Source organism: Peromyscus eremicus, chromosome 7 (assembly GCF_949786415.1).
Source record: "Peromyscus eremicus chromosome 7, PerEre_H2_v1, whole genome shotgun sequence".
Lineage (NCBI taxonomy): Eukaryota > Metazoa > Chordata > Mammalia > Rodentia > Cricetidae > Peromyscus > Peromyscus eremicus.
Window position 1 is genome coordinate 101,260,562 of NC_081422.1, and position 25,106 is coordinate 101,285,667.

Here is a 25,106-nt window from a genome sequence, read left to right on the forward strand (position 1 = left end):
GTTACAGTTGGTTTTGAGTCACCTGATATCAGTGCTGGGAAGTGAACTTAAGTCCTCTGGAAGAGCAGCCAGTACTCTTAATGGCTGAGCCATCTCTCCAGCCCCAAATTCCATGGTTTTGAACCACTGCTTTTACAGTCCAAGATACAGCTCTGATGACATCCTATTTCTGTGTATTTCTAGTTCCTAATAACAAGAATCTTCACAATTTCACTTCAAGAGTAGAGTTATATTTTTATCCTCAAGGGAATATGAAGAGAAGTCTCACTCACTGGAACAATGTCTGAACTCAAAGCGTAGATGGGAACCCCGGAATCTGTCAATGGGAATAGGTAATTTGATAATTTCTCCCCAACGAGGACTATTACTGTGGTAGAGAACAAAGGAGTGATAGGAACTCCTATTTGGTTCTCCAGAACCCAAGCTGATACAGTCCTGGAAAAGAGAAGCAAAATAAGATGTTATTTTCATGGAAGAAGAACCTCATTTTCTCTCTGTCATTAGTCTCTCTCTGCTTTATTTTATTCTATGTGAAGATCTTAATTTTGCACCTGACCAGATGATAATGTATTTGACTTAAATTCATTATTTTTGGAAGTAATTATACAGACAGTGTAATTATTCCAGGAATGCCCAACCCCAGGTCCATGAACTACATGCATCCTGGGATGGCTATATAGATGACAACATGCCAAAATGTCAAAAGGCTGGACATTCCTGGCAGTAGTCATAATGCTTTGTATCTTCCTTTGGTCAGAAGTAACTACACAAACTGTGACAAGCTGAAAGAAGCTAGTTGGTGCACCTGCATCACCAAGGTAAGTTTTTCATTCTGAGAAAGGGAATAAGAAGTTCCATAAGAGAAGTCAATTATACCCAACATTTTATCAGACCAAGAAGAAATTCTAAATTATAGAATAAAGACTGTTTTCTAATTTTCCTTAATGCTATGTTGAACTATTTTAGGTTACCTTTATTAACTTTTCATAAACAAGATATATCAGATTTAATCTGGCTCCAGCTTTGAAACATTATTACAAAGACACGGACTTAGCGCTGTTCTGCCCCTCACCCTGGAAGATGGAATTTTGGGCAATAAAATTAAAGACAGCTTCCTTTCCACACATACACGAGTGGCTGACAGCTCTGCCTCTCTGGTGCTTTCCTGTGTAAGCAATGAACATGACTATCTAGGGTCCTTGAGTTGAGTTTGTTGATTTAATATTTTACTGTGACACAAATCACTGTTGTATCCTAGTTTAAGCATTCTCCTCTATTTCTGTCTGCTTTGGGAGACTATTTTAACTAACTTTGCCTTTTTTTTCTCTGTACAGTTGAGCTAATAATTCCTGTTCTGACTTCCTCATGGGCTTTCAGTCAGTATACCAAAGTGGGGCTTCAAGTGCACTGGAAATGGAGCCTGAGGAAAAAAACAGACAAGCCTTAAAAAAAATCAGCTCTCTAGGTCTCCATTTTCAAAGAAGAATGACAAAGAATCCTTGTACTACATTGCTGGAAATAATTTCCTAGGCTGGATCTGTTCTTCTGTGTTCCAAAACTTGGTGCCAGCAAGAGGGTGTCTAAATCCTATCCTATCTCAAAGAACAAAAAGATAAAGGGACCTAGTAATCACTACCAAAAAACAGGTAGCTCTGTGCTTGGTGGAATGGAAAACAGGTAACATGCAGGGCAGAACTAAAGGAATAGGTCTAAATTGGAGTAAGAAGCATGCAGGTTAGAAACTAGGAAGAATTAATGCAAGGGCTATATGACATTAGGAATCCTTTTCAAACTGCACTGTAGAGTTTCTGGATAGAAAAAGAAGGCAGGAAAAACAAAAGACAAAAACAATGCATACGGGGCCATTTGAATTGGATCCTACCTAAAGGGAATGAGTTTCTGGACAAAGTTCATAAAAACACATTAGCTTTCATTCTAAATTATAACAAGCCTTACCTTCAAGATTTCTCCATCTGCATAAAGCACATACATGGTCACTTCAATATTCTTTTGTACACTCTTTCCCCCTCTTTCAAAATCCCCCTTCTCCAGGGTTAGGTACAAATCATTGCGGATATCACCTGTTGAGAGGGGAAAATGCAATGTGTTTGTGACCATAGACACCACAATGCCCTGTTTGCATGGAAGATAAGGCTAGCATTTGGATCCTCGGGGCATTCCAAGCTTGGTTAATAACAATGGACTTTCTGCCAACACCAGAGCAGCAGCATCAGAAGGTTAGTTACGTATTCTCTAAGTGTATTCTAAAGGTGTTCACTATAGCTTACTTAGAGAATCTTATCTTGGGTTATTGGTGTTCAGACTGCTCAGTGTCTCTCCCCTCCAAGATGGCTGCAGTATAAGCATCTCAAAAGAGGAAGATTTTAGAAATTGTTTTAATCATGTCTGTCTTACTACTAGTCTCCTCTCTTTCCCCTAAGAGATTTTTCTTTTCTTTCATAGTTTTCTTTTCACAACTCTCAAAACTTTGGAGTCTGAATAAAGGACACTACTCTTTCTGGAGGCTTATCAAAATATGTTTATTACCTAAAGTCACAATTAGAAAAACAACATTTGGTTTTGTTTAGCAAGTAAGCTTCCTGGTTTGGTCAGATATATGCAGCATTGCTGTCTTTCTTGTACCAACGGTCTCTCCTCTCTTACTCTGAAAGTGTCTTAGGCGTCAACTCTGAATGGATCTGGCCTATATGTAATGTTTTCTTTTGAAGTCTTCGTGACTCTTCTTTTCATTCTACAGGTCACCACCATCCTAATCTAGGAGTGTAACCTAACAATCACAATCATATGGATACACAAAGTTTTTAAAATGACCTGGTCAAGTAGAAAAAGCAGTCCATAGCAGATATTTTTTTCAGAAGCCTGGAGAACTTTCTCTAATATTGAAAGCCATATTATTTTCTTAGGCTCTCATGAAGGGAAAAAGAAAATGTGTTCTAAAGATTACACATGAATATTGCATATGTGGGCTGGTTTGAAGGTGTCCATTTCTGTGGTCTTCTCAAACTTTTCTCTTTGGTTGGGTAATCTCCACTTTAAAGTTGGGTAAATTTAGAACCTTAATCTGCTTCCTTCATTTTGGTCTTCCTCGCATACATTAATAGTACTGATATGAACAGGTGTGGTGGGGGAAGGCCAACAGAAAAAGGAAACTCAAATTCACCAGTTTGTCACTGTCTGATAACAGGCTGAATAACATTAGTCCTGTATGTATTGAAAGCCCCTAAAGTCTAAAATTCAAACTTAACCGGGAAATTTACTACTTTTTTTCTCCTGGAGCTGAGGACCAAACCCAGGGCCTTGTGCTTGCTAGGCAAGTGCTCTACCACTGAGCCAAATCCTCAACCCGGAAATTTACTATTGACTGTTGTCATTATAATGAGATGAATCAGAACTGATGATTTGTGGTACCTTTAACAACTGAAACTGCTTCTTCTAATAAAAGTCTTTTAGTTGCACATTAGCTTTCCTGTGAAATTTAAGTAATTATTCAGTTTCTACAGTGATTTTTAGCATTAAATGAATAAATGAACTAAGATAATTTTAATGCCTATTTATTTTATATGTATGGTATTTTGTCTGCATACCACATGTGTACCAGCCAGAAGAGGGTGTCAAAGCCCCTGGAACTGGAGCTTCAGATGGTTGTGAACCATCATGTGAGCGCTGGGAATTTAAACTGGATCCTCTGCAAGAACAGTAAGTGCTCTTAACCCCTGAGCTGTCTCTCCAGCCCAATTTTAATGTCTAATCTAAAGAATAGGCACTTGGTTTACCCCGGTTTTCAGTTTCTGGGAGTCATTTTAGAGATAGTCAATGTGGATTTTAAAAGTGAGTATCTGCTGGTTACTTGAGATATTAGTCTAACACATACAAACTTTTCATTTCTATGGCTTTATGTGTAGGTCAACAATAAACATACCATTGAAATGAAATGTTTCCAAACTTTTCTTAGCAGTAACAATACAGAATATTAACACAAAACTGTGTCTTTATCTTGCAGACTGTTAATGACAAAATTTGATTTGTGTTGCTTTATTAATGAGCTCATAGTTTCTGAGCAGGCTATTTTAAGTGAAAATGCCAATTTTAAAATATGCTAGATACTCCTTCAGTTTTTACTCTTTTTTGAAACAGAGTGCCTTAGTGATACCCTTCACAAGTTTTAATATGAGTAACTACCCTCTGAGGTACAGCCTGAAACAGCTTGATTTCACCATGTCCCTGGCTGCTCTTTATTTAGAGACTAGATCTGCCTAGACCAGAGATAAGCTCAGAACACATATTAAACTGCCTTATGGGTTGTAATTTTGAAAATCATGTTTTATTTAAAAACATAATACTTTGTGAAGGTTAATGGTACTTGAGCTGATGCCAGGCTTCTTGTCAAAAGGTCCTGGTGGTATCACTAAAATCGCACTCTTCACTAATTGTCCTGGAATTAGGAGAAAACCTAAAAAGCAAGTGTGAACAGCCCAAGTTCACTTTAAAGGTAGTCTCCCAGGGTTCTCCCACTCTTCAGTTGTTCCCAATGTACATTATATGTTCCCCAAACCCATCAATGGAATCATGCCTCAAGGTTAAGGCATGGGTCTCCAGGGAAAAAATTAACACTCATTGCCAGGAACTACTTTCTAATGAGGGAATATAACAGGCACCTTGTAATGAAGATGAATAAGAGAGGGCTTAAGTACTAGTTGTGAAGGTTTGTATGTTAGTGCCTGGCTGATACATTTTAATAACCCAGAAAGCATGTTAAAAATGGATTTCTAGCATCTACCCATTGGGATTATTGTGGGTCTTGTATACATATATTCCCAAAAATATCACTAGGTGATTCTGATATTCTTCCTAGTTTATATCATGGAGTTTGCTGAGAGTGCACTGATAGTTTGCTTGAGAGTAAAAGCCTGGGCAGCCCTTAGGTAGGCGGTCTGGAGAAGTGCTGGGAAGGTGAGTTTTTATGCAGAATGTGGCATTGCTGAGAGTTGTCCTGCTAATGGGCTGTCATAATTTAGGAAGGAAGCTGAGCATCCCTGCCTCTCTTTGTTGGGGACTCTCAGTTTTCTAATGATGGCAGAGGACTTTATATTTTATATCTCTGAGTGTTTAGTGCTTGGGAGCCATGCAACGCCTCTTTCCTGGAGATGAATTAATTGGGTTCATTCTTGTAAAAATGCCTCAGAATAAATTGTCTCCCCCTCTTTCGCAGCTCTTATAATAACCAGTATCAGCTGTTGGTATAGCAGCAGGTCAGGGGACTAGATACTTAACAGAGGGCAGAGGTAGAAAAGCTTCCTATACAGATACGACAGTATTTTAGGCACTGTGGGTCAGTTGCATATTATATTTTCACAATCCTTTATTATATTAAAATTTCTGGGGTAGAAGAATCTACCCCAGAAGTTCAAGACCTACCTATATTATACAGAGAGATACTGTCTTAAAAGACAAAAACAATTTTGGCTGGCAACTAGTACAAAAACAGACTTCTGGCTGGATTTGGCTCAGATGAGAATGTTTATATACCTTCACACACATATAAACATATACATATGAACTTCACACACACATATATGTGAATATATATGAATATCTATATCTATATCTATATCTATATCTATATATCTTCTACTATGCATTAAAAAAATCCATATTCCTGTGAGCCTACAGAAACAACCACTGGAAGCAAAGCTTTGAACCTAAGGCCACATTATTATGATAGGAATTTGCCTGAAATACTTTAGTGTCCTCACAAAAGAAGAGCTCTGAGAAGGTAACAGTGCTGTTCAGCCACCAGAAACCTTAGCAGGTTGGGGAGCACTCTGACAGTCCGGCTTTCCAAAGTGTGCATCCTAGTAACTGAAGAAACACTGCACATGACACAAAGATTTCTTCTAAGAGTACTCTCCTTATAGATACCTGAACCTCTGAGGTCTAATTCATATACCAGAACATTCTGCTAGCAAGATTATCTCTTGTTAGATACTCTAGCCTTGCTTGGGAGTTTTGGGTTATACGTATCTGTGGTAGTTTGAATGTGACTGACCCCCATAATCTCACAGGGAGTGGCACTACTCGGAGGTGTAGCTTTGTTGGAGTGGGTGTGGCCTTTTTGGAGGAAGTATGCAACTGTAGGGGAGGGATTTGAGGTTTCCTATGCTCAGAATATTGCCCAGTGTGTTAGTTGACTTTGGTTGCCTGCCTATCAAGATGTAAGAACTCTCAGCTCCAGCACCATGTTGCCATGCTCCTTGTCATGATGATAACTGACTGAAGCTCTGAAACTGTAAGCCACCCTCAATTAAGTGTTTTCTTTATAAGAGTATCTGTGGTCATAGTGTCTCTTCACAGCAACAGAAACCGTAACTAAGACAGTATCATATCATTCTGACCTACATGGAATTCCATCCTGGTAGAAATGGTCCACACAGATTTGGGTATATAGTCTGGCTTGTCTTATATTCACATCCATTCTACATAGATTATTCATATCACAAAGTAGGGGTCTTTGAGTTTAAGTAAAATGGTATTTAATACTGTATCAGTTATACTTTGTTCTAGACAGGACTAGCAAGGGCGCCTGTGGAAATACTTTCTTTCCTTTGAAACTGGAACACAAAAACTGACTTTCTCCTAGAAGACATAGCTGCCTACTTGAGGTGGTACCAAGTCTCTTTTGGAAGAAAAAGGAAGACATATCCTAGCAGCAGCATTTATCAAAATGTGGAGATGCCATTCTACATGGAGTTTCAGGCTTAGGAGTCCCAAGTTTATTTGTGGTAGTTCTTACTTTCTTAAGGTAGGGAAGGAAGAAGCCTCTTGGACAGGCTGCACTAGATTACCCAAGATCTTTATTATTTTCACACTGTCTTCAGCAATACACTTCTGACTTCTATCATTACAAAGTCATAAATACCCTCTGTTCTAATAGGATAATAGTATGAGAGAAAAGTGATATGTCTATATATAATGAATCTTTTCTTGAGCCAGGAATGTGACGACCTTCCAAGTAAAAAAACATTTATTACTCCTTTCAGAATTTTATACAATGTGTTTTGACCATATCCACCTTCTTTCCCACCCACCCAACTTTGTGTCTTCTTCTTTTCCCCCTAATACCTATCAAGTCCAATGTGTGCCACCCATAAATTCTTGGATGTGTGGCCTTCCACTGGAACATGACTGACCCAACAGGGACTACATTCTTTAAAGAAAACTGACTTGTATCCTTTACTTTAGAGATATGGCCAAAGCCTCATTTCCCTCCTTAAAAGTCCAAAAGGTCAAGCATGCCTTGGTCAAGGACTCATTTGATAAAAGCTGACCATGGGAAAACATTTGTAGTCAATTATTCTATCACTGGCCTTGAGGAGAGTTTTTCCCCAAAAGTCATGTTTCTATGTGTTTGCCCTTCTTATGTGCTATGTCCTAACATAACTAAAGAGAGAAATCTTTGCCTTTCTGATTCTGTGGCTCAGAATAATAACTACTCATTTTTGTTTGTTTGTTTTGTTTTCTGAGACAGGGTTTCTCTGTGTAGCAATGGCTGTCCTGGAACTCACTCTGTAGACCAGGTTACCCTCAGACTCATGGATATCCACCTGCCTCTGCTTCCCAAGTGCTGGGATTAAAGGCATGCACCACCACCACCTGGCCATAAAAAAAAGTAACTGGAGTAATACATAATGTCTTATTAAAGTCCTTTCCTCTACCTACACTTCAGACTTGTTAAGATTTTTTTTTTTTTTTTTTGGTTTTTCGAGACAGGGTTTCTCTGTGTAGCTTTGCGCCTTTCCTGGAACTCACTTGGTAGCCCAGGCTGGCCTAGAACTCACAGAGATCCGCCTGGCTCTGCCTCCCAAGTGCTGGGATTAAAGGCGTGCGCCACCACCGCCCGGCTTTTAAAACATAGTTTTGTTTTGTTTTTTTTTTTGTTTTTTTTTTCGGTTTTTCGAGACAGGGTTTCTCTGTGTAGCTTTGCGCGTTTCCTGGAACTCACTTGGTAGCCCAGGCTGGCCTCGAACTCACAGAGATCCGCCTGGCTCTGCCTCCCGAGTGCTGGGATTAAAGGCGTGAGCCACCACCGCCCGGCTTGTTAAGATATTTTTAAAACATTGCAGTATGTCTCAGATCTTAATGACCATCCAAAGAAATATGTGGTGTTTTAGATTAGGCTAGTAGCTTCTCTTTTAGTTCTTGTCAATTACCCAGGAAGGTGAAACTGATGAAGGATTAATAATGTACATGACACCCCACCCCAGGATTGCAACATTCCATGAAACAAATGGTGATGAGAACAAAGCAGGCAATAAGCAGTCAGGACACACAAAATCAAGAACTTACACCCAACTATCTTCATCTCTGCATCAGAAAGAAAGGGGCGAGAATGGGGGACACAGCACAGAGAAAAACAAGAACAATTAAGACAAACAGGAAAAGAGAAAGAAACGTCACTTGTTGGTCAGCGATGAAACATGCACTATTTTTTTTTATTAAGGATCAAAGAAAATGACAAGAGTGTATTTACAAATCCAAAGGCAAAAATCAGAGGCTCCATAAGATGGGTGGCATGTCTGCACAGCTATCTTTTAATGTGCAAATCCACAGCAAACCAGGGACAAATACGGTGTAGCTTAGATCTGACTCAGCAGGGACAAACCACCCATACACAAAGCAGAGTATTTTCTAAGTCATGGCTTGCTTTCTCTCTCTTTTAGTTTGAATTTAAATTTTACTTATTGTGAGTATGTATGCATGTATGATGTGTGTACATGAGTGTGGGTTTATGGGAGGCCTGATGTTATGTGCAGAGGTCAGAGGACAACTTTCAGGACTCAGTTCCATCGTGGGTTCTGCGGATTAAATTCAGACTTGCACAGCAAGTATTTTTACTCACTAAGCCACTTTACCAATCCTGAGATGTGGTTCTTTCATATTTTTTAAAAATGTGTATGTGTGAGTGTGTGTGTGTGTGTGTGCGCGCGCGTGTGCGCTTGTATGCACATGCACTCATGTACTTGTGTATAAGAAGCCCAGGTGAGAGAGTCAGATCCCCTGAAGCTGGAGTTACAAGTAGTGAGCCATACAATATGGGTGTTGGGAACTGAACCCAGGCTTTCTGCAAGAGCAGTACATTCTCTTAACCACTGAGCCATCTCTTACCCTAAGACATGGTTCTTAAAGGGGTTCCCAAACTAGCACCATCATCATCACCTGAGAGTTGGTGAGAAAGCCAAACTGTTGGGCCCCAACTCAACAAATCAGAAACTCTTGAAGTGGGCACAATAATTTGTTTTTCTAAGCCTTGCAAGTAATTCTGATTCATATTAACATTAGAGAACCACTGCTTTAGGGGAAGACTTATTCTAGTTAGAACAATATACTAAGTCATAGGTAGACTTCTATATTAAGATAGAAGACCATTTAACTAATTTGAAACTTGTCCCAGATCCACTAGAGACAATAAATACCCTTAGAAATTCAAGATGTTGAAAACAGATTAAAACACTGTACTTGTCAGAGAACCACAAAAGAACTATCTGTATTTCCATTAACTCCAAGACACAGGCTTTCCAGGAAAGATAAGAAATAAAACAAGAAGATACAGGTGTTGGCACATCGCTACTGGCTTAAGTATGGTGTCTAGAAACACCAATAGATGTTTTAAGTAGGTTACAATCTATTAGCTGCCAGCATTCTTTGAGGTATTATTGTGGCTAATGCTGACCTGTGAGTCACAGGGAATGATATTAACATCTACTTGTCCCCCTGGAACAGCTGTCCTAATCCAGTCTTTCCTACCCATCATCTTTTAAAAATAGAGGAAAGGACTAAGGGTGTGCTATAGATATAGAGTTATTAGCTTTTGTACTGAGTAAAAATAATCTTGAAGGAGAAAATAGAGAAATATTGTGATTAACCAATTAAAGGTTTTATGTGCTCAGTTTAAAAAATTAAGAGATGGCTTAGTTGGTAAAGCGCCTGTTGCACAAACATGAGGACCTGAGTTCAGATCCCTAGCACCATGTAAAACCAAGTACAGCAGTGTATGTCTGTAACTCCAGCATTTGGGAGCATGGAGATACAAGTTGCCAGCTAATCTAGCCAATTTGTGAGTTCCAGGTTCAATGAAAAGCCTTGTCTCAAAAAAAGAAAGAAAAAAAGATAGTGACAGAAGACACCTTTGGCTTCTACATATACACACATACACAAACACATGAATATAAACACACAGACACACACACACATACACATAAACACCACATACTTACACAAGACAAAGAACAACTATGAGCTAGGTGTGGTGGGGCCAACCTGTAATAGCAGCATTTGGGAGGTAGAGGCAAAAGGATCAAGAGTTCAAGGCCAGACTCACTTACACTCACTTATATAAGGAGTTCAAAGCCATCCTATCTCAATCAATCAATCAAGGCTTAAATTCCTGTATGTATTTGTTCTTTTATAAAATGGCATTTTCTGTTAGGCATGTCTTTTTATGGGGCTTTAAGGGCAATGGATCTCAGAATTCCTGCAGTATCACTGCTGCCTTTGCTCATTACTAAGGGCCATGAGTAGAGCTAGATGGATTAATTAGGGACTCAGCTATGGCACACAGGTGGTTGTCTTTTGCTTACAGCATCCACCTGGCAAGTATATAAACTCTCACAGAAAACAATGAAAAGAAGTCAGAAAGACCTTTTTAGAAATGACATGTTAGATACCTGTGCCTAGAGTTTGGCTTAACTCCTCTATGCAGCTCTAGCAACATGTTTTGACAGGGATCTATCTGGGCCAGCCTGACAAAAACAGACCTCTCCATATGAGTATCTGGTAGTTTCTGCCAAATGCTGGATACTTTTAAAATAAGGATCACAGCTTATGAGTAATTCTAATTTTTCATTTACTATAATTTCTCAGACTTTAGTGTGATATGCTCACAGTTACTGACACAGTTTCTTTTCTTGTTCTTGCTCCATGTGTCCATGTGTCAAGAAGATGAAATTGCAGCTTTTTGTAAATTGGCCAGCACTTCGAAGCTAAGGAATCGTTACAACCCAGGTGCAATATTCTCTTAGAAGACCCAGCTTCAGGACGGATGGCTAGGACTTACAAGACTCTCCAAGGCTTTTCTTCCTACGGTCACTGTTCCCAAGACAGACTGACCACAATATAACACACACACATGCACACACACACACACGCATGCACGCACGCACGCACGCGCGCACACCTGTTTTAGCAGAACCTGTAGGTGCAGCACTATCACCCTGTCTAAGGATGGTGAAACCCATTCTGACAATATACTGGAGCACAACATAAGGAGATAATAGTTGTAATTTCAGGGGTGGCCATTTGTATAAAAGGTTCTTTCCTAAGGAGGAGAAAGGATAGAGTAGGGAACAGAAAATGTACAAAATACTGCTTACTTTTGGCTATAACACTCAGCACTGCAAAGGTAGACAACCCAGAAGTAGCACACATATGTTCCAGCCCCAGGTCTCCAGAAAATGCCCAATGTCTTGCCTTGTAGAGAAAATCATCTGACGATGCTTTAGTTTCTCAGGAAACAGAATACTTCCTCAACTTCAGCTTGTCTCACTAATGCCTGACATCACACACTTTCAGTCATTTTTAGTGTGAATGATACAAAGTGAGGGAGAGTACTCGAGCAGGTCTTTTTCCATAGGTAGAAAGTTTTGTTTTTTTAAATGTATCTTGCTAATATAACTTGTGTAACTATGTTTTATGTGTGGAGGTCAAAGGAAAGTCAGATGTTATTTCTCAGAAGCTATTCACCTTGGATCTTTTTTGAGACAGGGTTTTTCACTGGCATGGAGCTTTGCTAAGTTTGCTAGGCTGGTTGATCAGCAAGCCTCAGGAATCTGCCTGTCTTTGCCTCCTGGTCGAGTGCTGAGATTATACCATACATCACCATATCCAGCTTTTTAAATGGGTTCTAATGATTGAGTTCAGGTCCTCATGCTTGCAAGGGAAGCACTCTACTGAATGAGCTGTTTCTCAGCCATTATGTACAATTTTGACTGAAGTTTATTTTTTTCTAGATTATATTTAGTTAGTTTTAATTCTATGAGCTATTAGGAAGTTAATGTCCAGATACTCTACAAAATACTTAAGAAAAAAAAGGACTCAAAGAACACATATTATTCCACTACAGTTAGCACCTAGACATCTTATTTTGAAAGGGTCATTAAATCAATTTCAGTTAGCCTTTATTCTCTTTTCAAAGCCACATTGATGCAAAGTTGAGACTTGTTTGGGCTTTTCTTTCCCTGATTACAGGGTCCAGACAGGGCTGAAGAATGGAATCAGGGAAGTACAGGAGCAACTTTCAATGGAACACTTCACCTGTATGATAGCCAGATGGAGGCCCTTCATAAGCATGAAGTCTCTTAGCACTTAGCAATAAACATGATTGATCTAGTTGGCCTAAATTTGCCATCCAAAGAGCCTCCTGTATGAATGAGTAGGAAATAAAAGCAGTGCACAGCAGCTTGCTCTGCACACACAGTGTCCATGGGGAGAGAATGAAGGCAATAAAAAAATAAATCTGGGCAAACAGAGTAGCTGGAAGGCAGCTGGAACCTATTGTATGGGCCTTCTTTATGCTCAAGTCACACTCCCCTTTGGGTGTGTTATTGGCAAATGTTTCCAACAAGAGGATTTAGTCAAGAACCAGGAAGAACTAATAGATGATTTATAAAGTAGTCACAATTTAGTCCATCCTAGCCTGGCTCTTCTTAACAAAATAAGCTTTGTACAGGGAATTAAAACTCAACTGAGAGGGTAGGTCTACCTCTCATAGAATCTATCCAGACAACCAGGTATTTGCCTGTTCTGAGCTCCCTACCTTCACATCTTCTTGGTTATCAAACTAGCTGCCATCAATCTCTACCCAGCCCTTTCACTTCTAACAGCTCTTTCAGCTCTAAACAGCATATTTGGATCTACTTTTCCAGCTCTACCTCAGTCCACCTAGTAGAAAGCATGAGCCTAGTTATCTGCCTAGTAAAACCATACTGGAGAGGAAATGAATCTGTACTTTCTGCCCTGGATCTCTATCGAAACAACTGCTGAGAAAATGGCCAGGAAGTAATATTTTGAATGCCCAAAGCTATAACGTTTATATGATCTATTTTCTGTTACATTAAAATGTGCCAGTAATTCCTATTCAAATGGGAATCTCTGATAGTGTAGACACATATTTTGATAAATTCTTCCCCTTAAGCAGGAAATTCTCATGAAGAATCCTCAACTAGGGAATGTGAAGGAAGAGAAGGTTACAAAAACGTCTCTACGAAGCAATTTCATGTTGGTTCTCTTATCACTGGAACTCCATAGTGCCCATCTGCTGAACTGCCATGTTGCACTGGGGGCCATGATGCAGGGGCTTCTGGTAAAGAAGAGATGCTTACAAGAACCCAAAGGGCTACTGCTGAAGACTACAGTCAGCTGCTTGACTCTAATGGCTGTATAGCTCACCTGACTAGCTCACCACCTGCTCAAGCAAGGAGCACTAAACTCCATTCTGCTAATCCATTCCCTCCCCAACCCCAAGCAGTTCTTCTTACCTGGCATGATGACATCAGGAAATCCCAATTTTCTTGTAATTGCTAATCCTCTATTAAATATCATGGGATTTTCTCTCCGGATCTGTTCCATGTCACCACGAAAAAGCTGTAGGGAAATAATAAGACCTACAAAAACAAAACATTTTTTTATTCAGAACCACACATCTACCCTGTGCATAGTAATAGGAAAGACATCAAGTTTGATCTCTTTTCCATTTCTCCTGCCACAGTACTAGGTATAGAACCAGGTCTGCATGTTGGGCAAACGTTTTATCACTAACTTACACCATTGCCTTGATATTTTTTTAGAAAAATAATCATTAGTGTCAGGCTTTCTTCAAGATGCTGACATTCAATAGGAGTAGAAAGAGAACTGATACTAATTGTCTTTTTGTTCAAGAAAACAGACTTCACAATGTAACAAAACTTGAAACATTTTGCTCACTGTACTGGAGTTCAAGTTACTTTGCAAGGTGTATAGATTTCATTATTAAAAAGATCAAAATATATTTTAGTCAGCAGATACTAAAAAGGTCTTAAATGACTATATAAAGAACTACTACTAGGAAAGAAGGAAACAATGTGAACAGGAAATTAAACTTTACACAGCAGTCAATCAACACCAACCACTGAATTATCGTCTACAAATGCAACACAAAATTTCCTAGCCAAAGAAATACATCACCATGGCTGGCACTGGGGGCAGAGTACTTGGTACTTGACTTTCGGATGATGTTCTCATGAATCTGGGTCCACTCACTCTCATTGTTACATCTGTAACAGAAGGACAGGTTTTATGGCTCACCAGAATTTAAAACATCCAGTCTAGTGGCTCAAAGCACTAAGTTTGAAGAGAAAAGGACTTTTCACTCTCCTGCAGAAATGAGTATATGCTTTACAATTAGATAAGGTTCTTTTACTGTTAACTTGGAGAAAGAGTAGATATTAAAATGAACCCTTACATATATGCATATACCAATGTGCATATTAATGTAACACATACATATATAATTTTGAAACTTTAAAATTAATCCTTCCTAGTATGCACACACTTGAACACACACACACACACACACACACACACACACACACACACACACGTCTATAAGTTTTGGGGGGTGCTAAGGATTGAACTCAAGGCCTCATACTAAACTTATTTTCTGTTATTAAGCTACATTACCAGGTATACATATTTTTCGAGTGGGAAAATATCTTCATCTCTGAAGTAGAATGAGTTCTTTCTTTTCTAGCTCTACACACACACACACACACACACACACACACACACACACACACACAGGAGGGTGGGGGAGATAATTCCTGATAGAGAAAGGTTTCTTTCAACAAATACTACTGTTTAGAAACGGCCATGACATTAGCTTTTTTCTTTACCATATGAATCTTTAATGAGGTATATTTAGCAGCTGAGGTGACAATTTGCATAGATATTCAGTAAATGAACATTTTGAAACCTGACTGATTAACACTTCAGCTTATTTTCTGCCATAAATGGTTTATCTGTTTAGTGTTACATTGTTTTTTTAATTAATTTATGTTACATCCCCTTCTCTCCCCAGGTCCTCCCCCCATTCCACTCCTCCTCTGTTTCTATTCAGAAAAGGGAAGACACCCATGGATAGTAACAAAACATGGCATACAAGTTGCAGTAAGACTAAGCACCTTCCCTTGTATTAAGGCTGGGTGAGGCAACCCAGTATGAGAAGTAGAGTCCCAAAAGCCAGTAAAGGAGTCAGAGACAGGCCCTGTTCCCACTGTTAGGAGTCCCACAAAAAGACCAAGCTACAGAACTGTCACATATATGCAGAGGGCCTAAATCCCACGTAGTCTCTGTGAGCTCCTATGAGCCCAGGTTAGTTGATTCTGTGGGTTTTTTTTTAATGGTGTTCTGAACCCCTCTGGCTTCTACAATCCTTCCTCCCCCTCTTCAGCAGGATTCCCCAAGCTTGGCCTAATGTTTGACTGTGAGTTTCTGCATCTGTTTCTACCAGTTGCTGTCAATGTTATATTCTGATGGCACTTTATTATCAGATGGCCTAGATGTCATTGCTTCCTGAAACGTTAAAAAATAGGCTAATAGGTATCCCTTTCCAGTTTATATTTAAGCTGGAAAACATGTCCACTTAAGAAAAAAGGGACCAATGATGTTCTAGTGATTAACATGGAGCTTAAGAGCTCACATATAGAGCTAAATAGGTTAGGGGAGCCTCTCCTGAGTGAGTCAAGTGAGCAGCAGCAGGTCCAAGGAACTCAGTAAAATTAACAGAAGAGCAAAACAATGTCATGTTTTACTTTTAATAAATTGAGAATTTAAATAATTTTTAGGTTTTTTGTTTGTTTATTTGTTTTGTTTTGTTTTGTTTTTTCCGAGACAGGGTTTCTCTGTGGTGTTTTGGTGCCTGTCCTGGATCTTGCTTTGTAGACCAGGCTGGCCTCAAACTCACAGAGATCTGCCTGGCTCTGCCTCCTGAGTGCTGGGATTAAAGGCATGCGCCACCACCGCCCAGCCTAGGTTTTTTTAAAGGTCAGTCCCACTCCCATCCTCTTCCCTGTAAAGAGTTTCCTGGTAGTCATATAATCCTAGCAAGAGTAAAAACATCCAGGCTTCGGTTATTTAGAAAAATGAGATGCTATTGTGCAATCCATCTGCCAGTTCTGAACAATTATCTTCTCTGTTCTGTGTGGCTTTCTCCCACCCCCTCAACATTTCTTATTCTTTTGGAGTAAAAACTTCAAGAATTTGTTGTCATCCAACTGTCATTATACCAGCCCTAGAGGAAAGCCCTACTAAACTTAGGCAATGTGGACAAGAATATGAAAAGCTTCCGAGAATAGTGCCTGAAGTACTCTGTGGTCTAGGTGATGGAAAGCTTAACAGACATGGCTGGATTCCTGAACGTGTAAGAACTAAACATTCCTTCTTCCAAGGGATTTAAGGATTGAGACAAAAGCAACAATAGAGGAAGAGCATAATTCTGTTATAGTCTGATGTTTAGTGACTCTGTAAATGGTTAATTTAAAGAAAACTACTTCAAATAAACTCCTCAACCTAATGGACATTCCAATGAAACACAGACATTTGAGTCATCTCCTGAAATTTCCATTTGACACTCTAGATTCCTACCCCAAGCCCTTGTTCAGTCCTACCAAGTGTAGAAAACAGGATCTGTGAACAAAGAAAAATCCACAGGATCTCAGAATCTTTAACTGATCACTCAGAAGTGCCCACTTCCAGAAGAAAACACCAGTGTAAGGGTTATAGAGCAACATTCCATCTAGAAGTATGATGTATCACAAGTTTCTAAATGAAAATGATTGTTTAGAAGCCACTCACAAAAAGGAGGCAAGTAACTAGATGGATTTTGTTAGTGAATCAGTAGCTCTTTGGACTTCTTAGTCAAATCAGTAAGCTTCATGTACTCCCAACTGTTCTGATGAATGGTTAAACAGAGCTCCAGAGCTCTGAGGATAGCTTCCTGCTTACAGAACTCCTTCTAAACAAAGGGGAAGGGAGAATGCTTTAAAACAATGTTTGTGATTTATAACTCAGCTGTCAGTAAAAAGTGAGAGGTGCTGGCAGGAGCATGCACAGGTCTTCCTGTCTGACTTGCACATTGTCCCATCTTGTAGTCAAGACATTAAAGAAGTGTCCAGGAGTTGAGGACTCAAAAGACTTGTCTTGGTAACATTTTTTTCTTGACATCTTTCTAGATTTATGAAATTGCTAGTCACTTTTAGTTAAAATGTGCTATAGTTTTTCATAAATTACATCCTTCTTTCTTTACAAAAAGAAAGCCCTGAAAATGTACCACCCTATCAACCACACCATCTCTGGATTTCTCTAGCAAAGCATGTATTGATCCCTTGGAAGACTACTGAAGCCAGTGTTTTGTCTATCACAATGACAGTGTATATCATTTTACCCATATGTACCTTCTACCAAACACATACAATTCAGATGCCAAACTCCCTACAATTCCTCTATGCTTATATATAATTTATTGATGACCTTCACTCACATTTAGTCCATTTCCCATTTACAGCACTTTACAAACATAGCTGGGCATCTTAACCACTTCCACAGTTTAAAATGTCACCCAGTGTGGCTAACCTCCAATTAGTTGTATTATAAAATTATAGCCCACACTCTGCAGTGTCGTGTCCACAGAGTACAGTTTTTCTCCCTAGCCTGTTTGCACTCACAGCTGCCTTCTTACTGAGTGGGGTCCACTGGTTTGCTTAGCCAGAATCCTGCAGTAGTCACTATGTCCTATTTTCTGTATCAAAATCTGTCACATCTGGACTCTTCTACTTATTGCCTTAGTTTGGTTGTTATAGTCTCTCTTCTGGACATTATAAACATTTTCTAACTAGTCTTTAAAACATATTTCCTTTCCAGAATACCCATCTAGTCACTTAGCCACCCTTTTCAAGGTCTTCATAGGATCTACCTATCCCACTCCAACTTCACTGCACACAATGCTAAAGTTTTGACTTTTTAGAAGATTATTTAAACAATCTGAAGAAGTCTTCCTTCACATCTCCAGGTCTCTCTTTTCCCTTGAGAAAGTCCAGTAGCCTTATATCTTTACCCATTTATACCCCTGCTGTGGGATGTCTTTCTGTACACTGTGAATATGTGTTGCTCTCATTGGTTGATAAATAAAGCTGTTTGGCCAATGGCGACGCAGAATAAGGTTAGATGGTACTATCAAACTGAAGACAAAGCTGAAGAAGGGCGGAGTCACAGCAGAAGCTGCAAGCAGCCTAAGAAGCAAGATGTGAAAGAACTGGTAAACCAGCCGGGTGGTGGTGGCACATGCCTTAAATCCCAGCACTTGGGAGACAGAGGCAGGCGGATCTCTGTGAGTACAAGGCCAGCCTGGTCTATAAAGTGAGTTCCAGGACAGGCTCTAAAGCTACACTGAGAAACCCTGTCTCAAAACAAACAAACAAACAAACAAACAAACAAAAAGAACCAGTAAGCCACAGGCCATGTGGTGATACACAGATTATTAGAACTGTGTTAATTTAAATGTAAGAGCTAGTTAGTAATAAGCTTGAGCCATTGGACAAGCATTTATAATTAATATAAGCCTCTGAGTGATTATTTAAAAGTGGCTGCAGGATGGGGTGGGACAGAGAAAAGCCTCTGGTTGGTTATATACTTCTTACCCCTATATCTGCAAAGCAACTATCGGTTTTAAATAATTTACATTGGCATGAATTCTTGTATATTGATACAAATTTAAGGTTAATTTTGTTATTCTGTATATATGTTCCTACTTCAGTTTAAGATATTTTTGTATATTGATACAAATTTAAGGTCATTTTTGTCATACTGTATATATGTTTCTACTTCTGTTTAATATTTTTGTATATTTATACAAATTTTTTATACTGTATATATGTTTCTAATTTCATTTAAGATTTTTTTGTATATTGTTACAAATTTGAGGTTATTGTCCTTATACTGTACATCTGTTTCTATTTTTGTTTAAAGTGTTACCTATATAGCTTGTTTACTTATGCAATGTAAAGTTTTAGTCCTTAAAAGCTATATAGTGGGGCTGGAGAGATGGCTCAGGGGTTAAAAGCACTGACTGCTCTTCTAGAGGACCTAGGTTCAATTCCCAGCACATAGCAGCTCACAACTGTCTGTTACACCAGTTCCAGGAACCCAGCACCTTCACACAAACATACATGCAGGCAAAACACCAATGCACATAAAATATAAATAAATTTTTAAAAAAGCTATATAGGATAATAAAGAAATACAGGTATTAACCCATATTTATCAAACTTATAGTCATATTAGTTAGGTTTTCTAGGTATGCAGAGATATGTTTCAAATAGATGGGTAATCTTCAAACACTTCAAAGACCTACAGAATACGGCATTTAAAATGTTTTAATAACTTAAGACTTCTCTTGACATGAGATTTGTCTGTTCCTGGCAGCACCGATCTACTTCTAAAGAGGATGATGGGCACTGAAGACACTCCACATGGAGTTTGCTTTCTTTGTGGCACAAACTGGCCTTTAGGGCAAGAAACTGCCCTTGCCTTGACTGCTAATAGTACACTGTCCAAACTGGGCAAACAGGACACAAAGAAAGGCAATTGCTAAACTTGGCTAAGATAGGCTAGGACAGTCCTTCATATTTCTTGCTTCTGAAAAAGGTCTGTGAGATATTCTAGGCCTGTAGGCCAAAGATTGATGCCCCAATAGTGGAGAGGAACCTTGGGTGACTGTCTAGGCAACCAGCTGTTTCTGTCATTTCTTGGAAGTTGCTTACTTGTACTTCCTTCTTACTCGGGTAATATTTTTTTTCTCAGGTTTTCGATGGGGTTGAAGACTAGACAGTTACAATTCTCCCAAATCTTGGCAAAAGACATATTAGGTACAAAAACTTTGGACTCTTCAGGAGAGGACAGCTTTTGAAGTAATCTCTATAAATTTGCCAATTACTTATGGACTGGACATTTAGAATGTATTTCTTACTTAATAATTGTTCTTCTTGTATCCAGTTTCATTTTTGTTAAGGTTATTACCTTTCCCTTCTTCTGGACAATACTTGATAACAATTCTTGTTGTATACAGTTTTATTATGTTAGGGTTAGAACCTTTCCTTCTTAATTAGACAAAAAGGGGGAAATGTTACAGGAATTCTGTCACTGGACTGCTAGCCAATTGAAAGGAGTGTTTTGGTCCAAGAGGTGGGGTTTTCATTGGGAATGGATGTGACTGAAGAAAAAGGCAGGGCCGAGGAATGCGTGGCCCTTTGGAAGGAGGAACAAGTAGCGGCAGTGGCAGAGCCTAGTGACTTGGTTCAGACTTTCCATTTTGTCTTGTAATATTTGTTCACGGATTTTACTGATAACAAACAGTATTCATTTATCTTTTATAATCTGTCTATATAGAGATATTTATAAATGTCTATATGCAATCATTTGCCTCTGTATTAAAATAGGCGAGTTCATATTGCTGTCTCCAACCTCATTTCCATAACTAAATGTTTTAGCCTATACTTCTTTTGTTGTTATGATTCTGTTTTTTGTTTTGAGATAGGGTCTCACAATGTAGCCCAGGCTAACATACAGCTCAAGATCTTCTTTCCTTATGCTCTTGAGGGATTACAGGCATGTACTACCACATCAAGATCAACGAGTTTTGAAAAAAAAAAGATTTTAAAATAAAAAGGAAGGGAATAAGCACCAAGAATACATGAGAACAGATATAAGGAGTAAGTAGGTAGAAGAAAATAAGGCAATGAAAATGAGAGAGCAACAAATTAGGCAGAAAGAACAAAGAACTCAGGAACAGACTAACACACTGTGATTAAGTATCAAAGATATGGGTCTAGAGAAAAGTGAAACAGAAATTACCAGATTTAAAAAAAAAAGTAAAACTCATTTCTAAGTTAGTCACAATGGCTCTCAATGGGGGGCTAATCTTGCTCTAAGGAACATTTGTAATATTTGGAGACATATTTCATTGCTATGACTTAGGAGCAAAGGCTAATTTCATGAGGATGTATTACATGGCAAATGACTGAGGATAAGAATATGAGTGACATTAAGTACAGGCTAAAGATAAAGAGAAGCTACTCAAATCATTTTATTTGGATGGATGTAGCTTCATCAGCATATTTTATCCAATCACTAGCATATTTTGTAGGAAAAATTTAAATTTAAGCATTTATTAATCAAATGGTTCATGGTTATAATAAAACATGATTATGTTATAACCAATCAAATTAATATGCAGAGTATAATTAACGATGTCAATAGTTTGTCTTCACTTATAAGATGCATGAAGGATGTCATCATCCGTATCCTGCCATGGCACACCATTTTACCCATTACAGGGACAACAAGCACAGACAACTGGGTAGTTCTTAGGCCACTGCATGTTCAGGGATTAAATCAGAGGGATGGAAAACTTTTGTTTTCCACAGGAATTCTCCAAGCATTCAGAAGCACCAGAGTAGGTATGTAGGTTCAAAAGAGATCATAACCTTATTCTCATTCACTACAGCATATTTCATTATTTATTTCTTCCCTACCATATTATTATCCTCTTGATTTCTATGTTTCTGATAAATATTCACTCATATTTCCCTGGTTAGGTAGCACAAAAACCATAATTTAAAATATTTTAGAGGGCTGTTAAGATCTGTAAGTTTGCATTTTAAAAAGAGTGCCTATGAAAGGTCAATAACTGCTGCATTAATTTCTAAAATTAATATGGTAGGTATTACCATGCCAATTTTTTTTTCAGATAAAGAGAACAAGATAGCACATGTTTGGGCTCTCTTAAAGGCAGACTAGGGAGAGAGCAGGGTAGGCTTGTAGAGCTCCACTCTCACAGTAGGCTTCAAACTAAGTTGTCTGCCCAATATCAGTCAGTATTCTTATTTTGTCTGCCTATTTTTAACTGTAACTATTAAATTTTCGTCAAGGCTTTGACTTATTGCTTTTAACACTAACTAAAATTTTAGGCTTTGACTTATTGCTTTTAACACTGACTAAAATTTTATGTATTTATCTCTGGGGTCTATTTAATTTTGTTTATTTAGTTGAAGGTCTTATGTTAGAAAATAGTCAATACCTACATATTTAGGAACACCATCAATACTGATCATTAGTTCATGATGACTTTACCTTTAGTGCAAAAGGAGAAATAAGAGTTTAGAAGGATGAATACAAAACAAACAAAACCATGCATTCCTACAAAAATCACCTGACTAATCAGATACAAATTGACCAATCTAATTGATTTTAGATAAGTTTTCATGAGACATACCTGTCCTTTATTGTCCAGATGGGAACTGTTTAGACCACGAACACATTTCTATATCTCAACTAAAAATATATGTTTGAAATTCTCACAAGGAAGAAACTGTTTTTGCTTTATGTCAGAAGCTCCCTTTCTCACATATCAATGCCATGCTTCATGAGACATGTGGTGGTTCTGGTCAGAGAGGCTTCCAAGAAGTGCATGATCAAACCAAACCCTTCCTGTTAAGCTAAAATTGATGAGAACTATCAGTAGCAGAGCATGCCTTTTGTGCTAGGCAAGGAACTAAGAACTTTAGAGGATCACCAACTGTATGTGAATATTAAGTAGGTTAATAACATGCCAAATATTTACCAGAGTGCCTGAATGCAGAAAACAGCCAAATGTCACCTGTGGTGGTTATTTTATGGGCATATCTTAGAAAATTTACTCATTAGTCAGGTACCATGATCGCCACCTTACAGGGAAAGAATTGAGGCTCACAGAGACATATGGTGGGCTCAAAGTTACACAGCTGTTTCCCAAGTCTGTATCACTGAACTTCTAAATCCAGGCTCCTGCCAATATCACACATGTATACTTGAAATGTGGAACAGGAAAATGTGTTGAAAGAATGGAGCAAGAAGAGTTAGGTTGAAATCCTAGCTCCATTAACTTCTGCTTTATGACTCAGGAAACCAATTAACATCAATTTACTCATCTATAAAAATGGCAATAATAATATGGACTTCCCATGATTACTTTCATCAAGTTACAATATTTTCAAACATCTATCAGAGCTAGGCAAATAGTAAGCAATCAAAACATCAAAGCTAAGCTGAGGAGATAGCTCAGTCAGTGATGTACCAACTGTATGAGGTTCCAAGTTCAATCCCCTGAACCAACATAAAAAGCCAGGTGTGGTGTGAATACTTACACCTGTAATCTTATGCTGGGGAGACAAAGAAAGGAGGCCCACCAGCTAGTCAGCTTAGCCTAAGTGGGCCCACCAACTAGTCAGCTTAGCCTATCAGTGAGCCCCAAGTCTCAGTGAGAAACCCTATTTCAAAAAACAAGGTAAAGGGCTCCTGAGAAATAACATAAAGGTCAAACTCTGGTCTCCACACCCACATGCACCCAAACAAACAAACAAACAATCGAATTCTGAAGCATCTGGATTGCGTTTTCAAATACAGGTCCCATGAGTATGTTTCTCTTTGAAAAAGAGTCTTGCTCCCAAAACCACTTATACTAATCATTGTTTTAGGAAATTAAAATTATAAAACCTCAATTCTGTGAGCATAGGCATCATCTTAAGCAACATGAATATCCTGAACTATGGAGATATACATAATTGTATGAGGCAGGCAAGCATTAGTTCTATTTTAAAAGTCTATAAATAAGGGCTCATAGAACTTAAGTAATTAAGTCAAGATCATAAAGGATAAAACAGTATCAATAATCTGCTCTATGAAATAATACTGGTAATCTATTTTTAAATGAATAGATAGTCTCAGCATTAAAAGCATACAATAGTTTGTAGAATACCAGTTTGAATCCTTCTTTTGGAAGCACATCTATCACATGAGGAAACTACACATGAACATAATTACTGCAATTCTTATCCTTGAGTTGTACTGTGTCATTAGAGTACAGGGAGATAAACAGAAGCATAAATAAGAGGAAAAACCAAAATATATATACAAGGTAGAAATAAATCAGTATAAATCCTTGTACTTCTAGGATAAAAAGGGACATACAAGAACATGGAGAAAGGCTGGGAGTATGAGTACAAAGATTACAGAAGACAACTAGGCTTAGGTCTGGCAGATGTGAGAGGCTTGGTGCATGCATTTATCAGTTTGTGAACTGGAATTAGTACAAAAAGTCTATGCTGGGAAGAAACAGCAACAGGGTGCTTACTGGCCAAGTTCTCATCAAAGACACATCAGAACCATTCAGCAGAAGTACAAATAAAGCATAATTCATAGAGCTGGGACAATTCTGGTTCCATCTATAGAAGTTTACTTTCGAACTGTCAGGCTGGATCAATCAAATAACTGATTCTATAAAACTTTTAGAGAGTATCTGTTCACAGAAGAAACAACAATTTTCATTATGGATCAACATCCAGGTCTGTAAAGATCAAAATAACTCACTGTACCATTTAGAGGAAGCTCCATTTCTCAGTTTTATTTGAAAGTCAAATATATTATAATCATCAAGATAGAAAAGGGTGAGAGAAGTTATTTAAGAGCTGGAAAATAGGGTGAATTGTTACATGAATCCTAAATGGTCTTGTAATAAAAACCCAGAGCCAAATAAATGCTGAAAGATCAGAGAGACAAAGGAACAAACCCACAGCCACTTCTCACCTCGCCAACTCCACAAATCCTCTGACTGAATGCCCTGGAGTCCTCAGTCAAAAAAAAAAAACAAAAAAAACAAAAAACAAAACGTTCTCTAGTTCCTGTCTCCTCAGGCCTTTCTCTGCCTAGCCATTGCACTTCCTATTTCAACCTTCCTAGTGCTGGGATTAATGGCATGTGTGCTTACCAAATACTGGAGTTAAAGGTGTGTGCCATCACTGCCTGGCTCTGTTTCTCTCCTAGACTGGATCAATCTCATGTAGCCCAGTGTGGCCTTGAACTCACAGAGATCCAGACAGATCTCTGCCACCACTTCCTGACCTCTATGT

The 25,106-nt window shown here is 38.5% G+C and overlaps 1 protein-coding gene across 4 annotated transcripts in view; it reads right to left on the reverse strand.

Moving 5' to 3' along the window:
* The window catches only part of Dock3 (dedicator of cytokinesis 3), a 350,576-nt gene that overhangs the window by 118,286 nt on the left and 207,184 nt on the right, over window positions 1-25,106 (reverse strand). For all 4 annotated transcript variants that reach the window (XM_059268544.1, XM_059268542.1, XM_059268543.1 and 1 more), the window contains 4 exons: window positions 14,296-14,384; window positions 13,611-13,736; window positions 1,957-2,081; window positions 273-435 (listed from right to left, as the gene is read on the reverse strand). In XM_059268544.1, coding sequence (XP_059124527.1) covers window positions 273-435; window positions 1,957-2,081; window positions 13,611-13,736; window positions 14,296-14,384 — 503 coding nt within the window. The remainder of the gene's footprint in view (window positions 1-272; window positions 436-1,956; window positions 2,082-13,610; window positions 13,737-14,295; window positions 14,385-25,106) is intronic.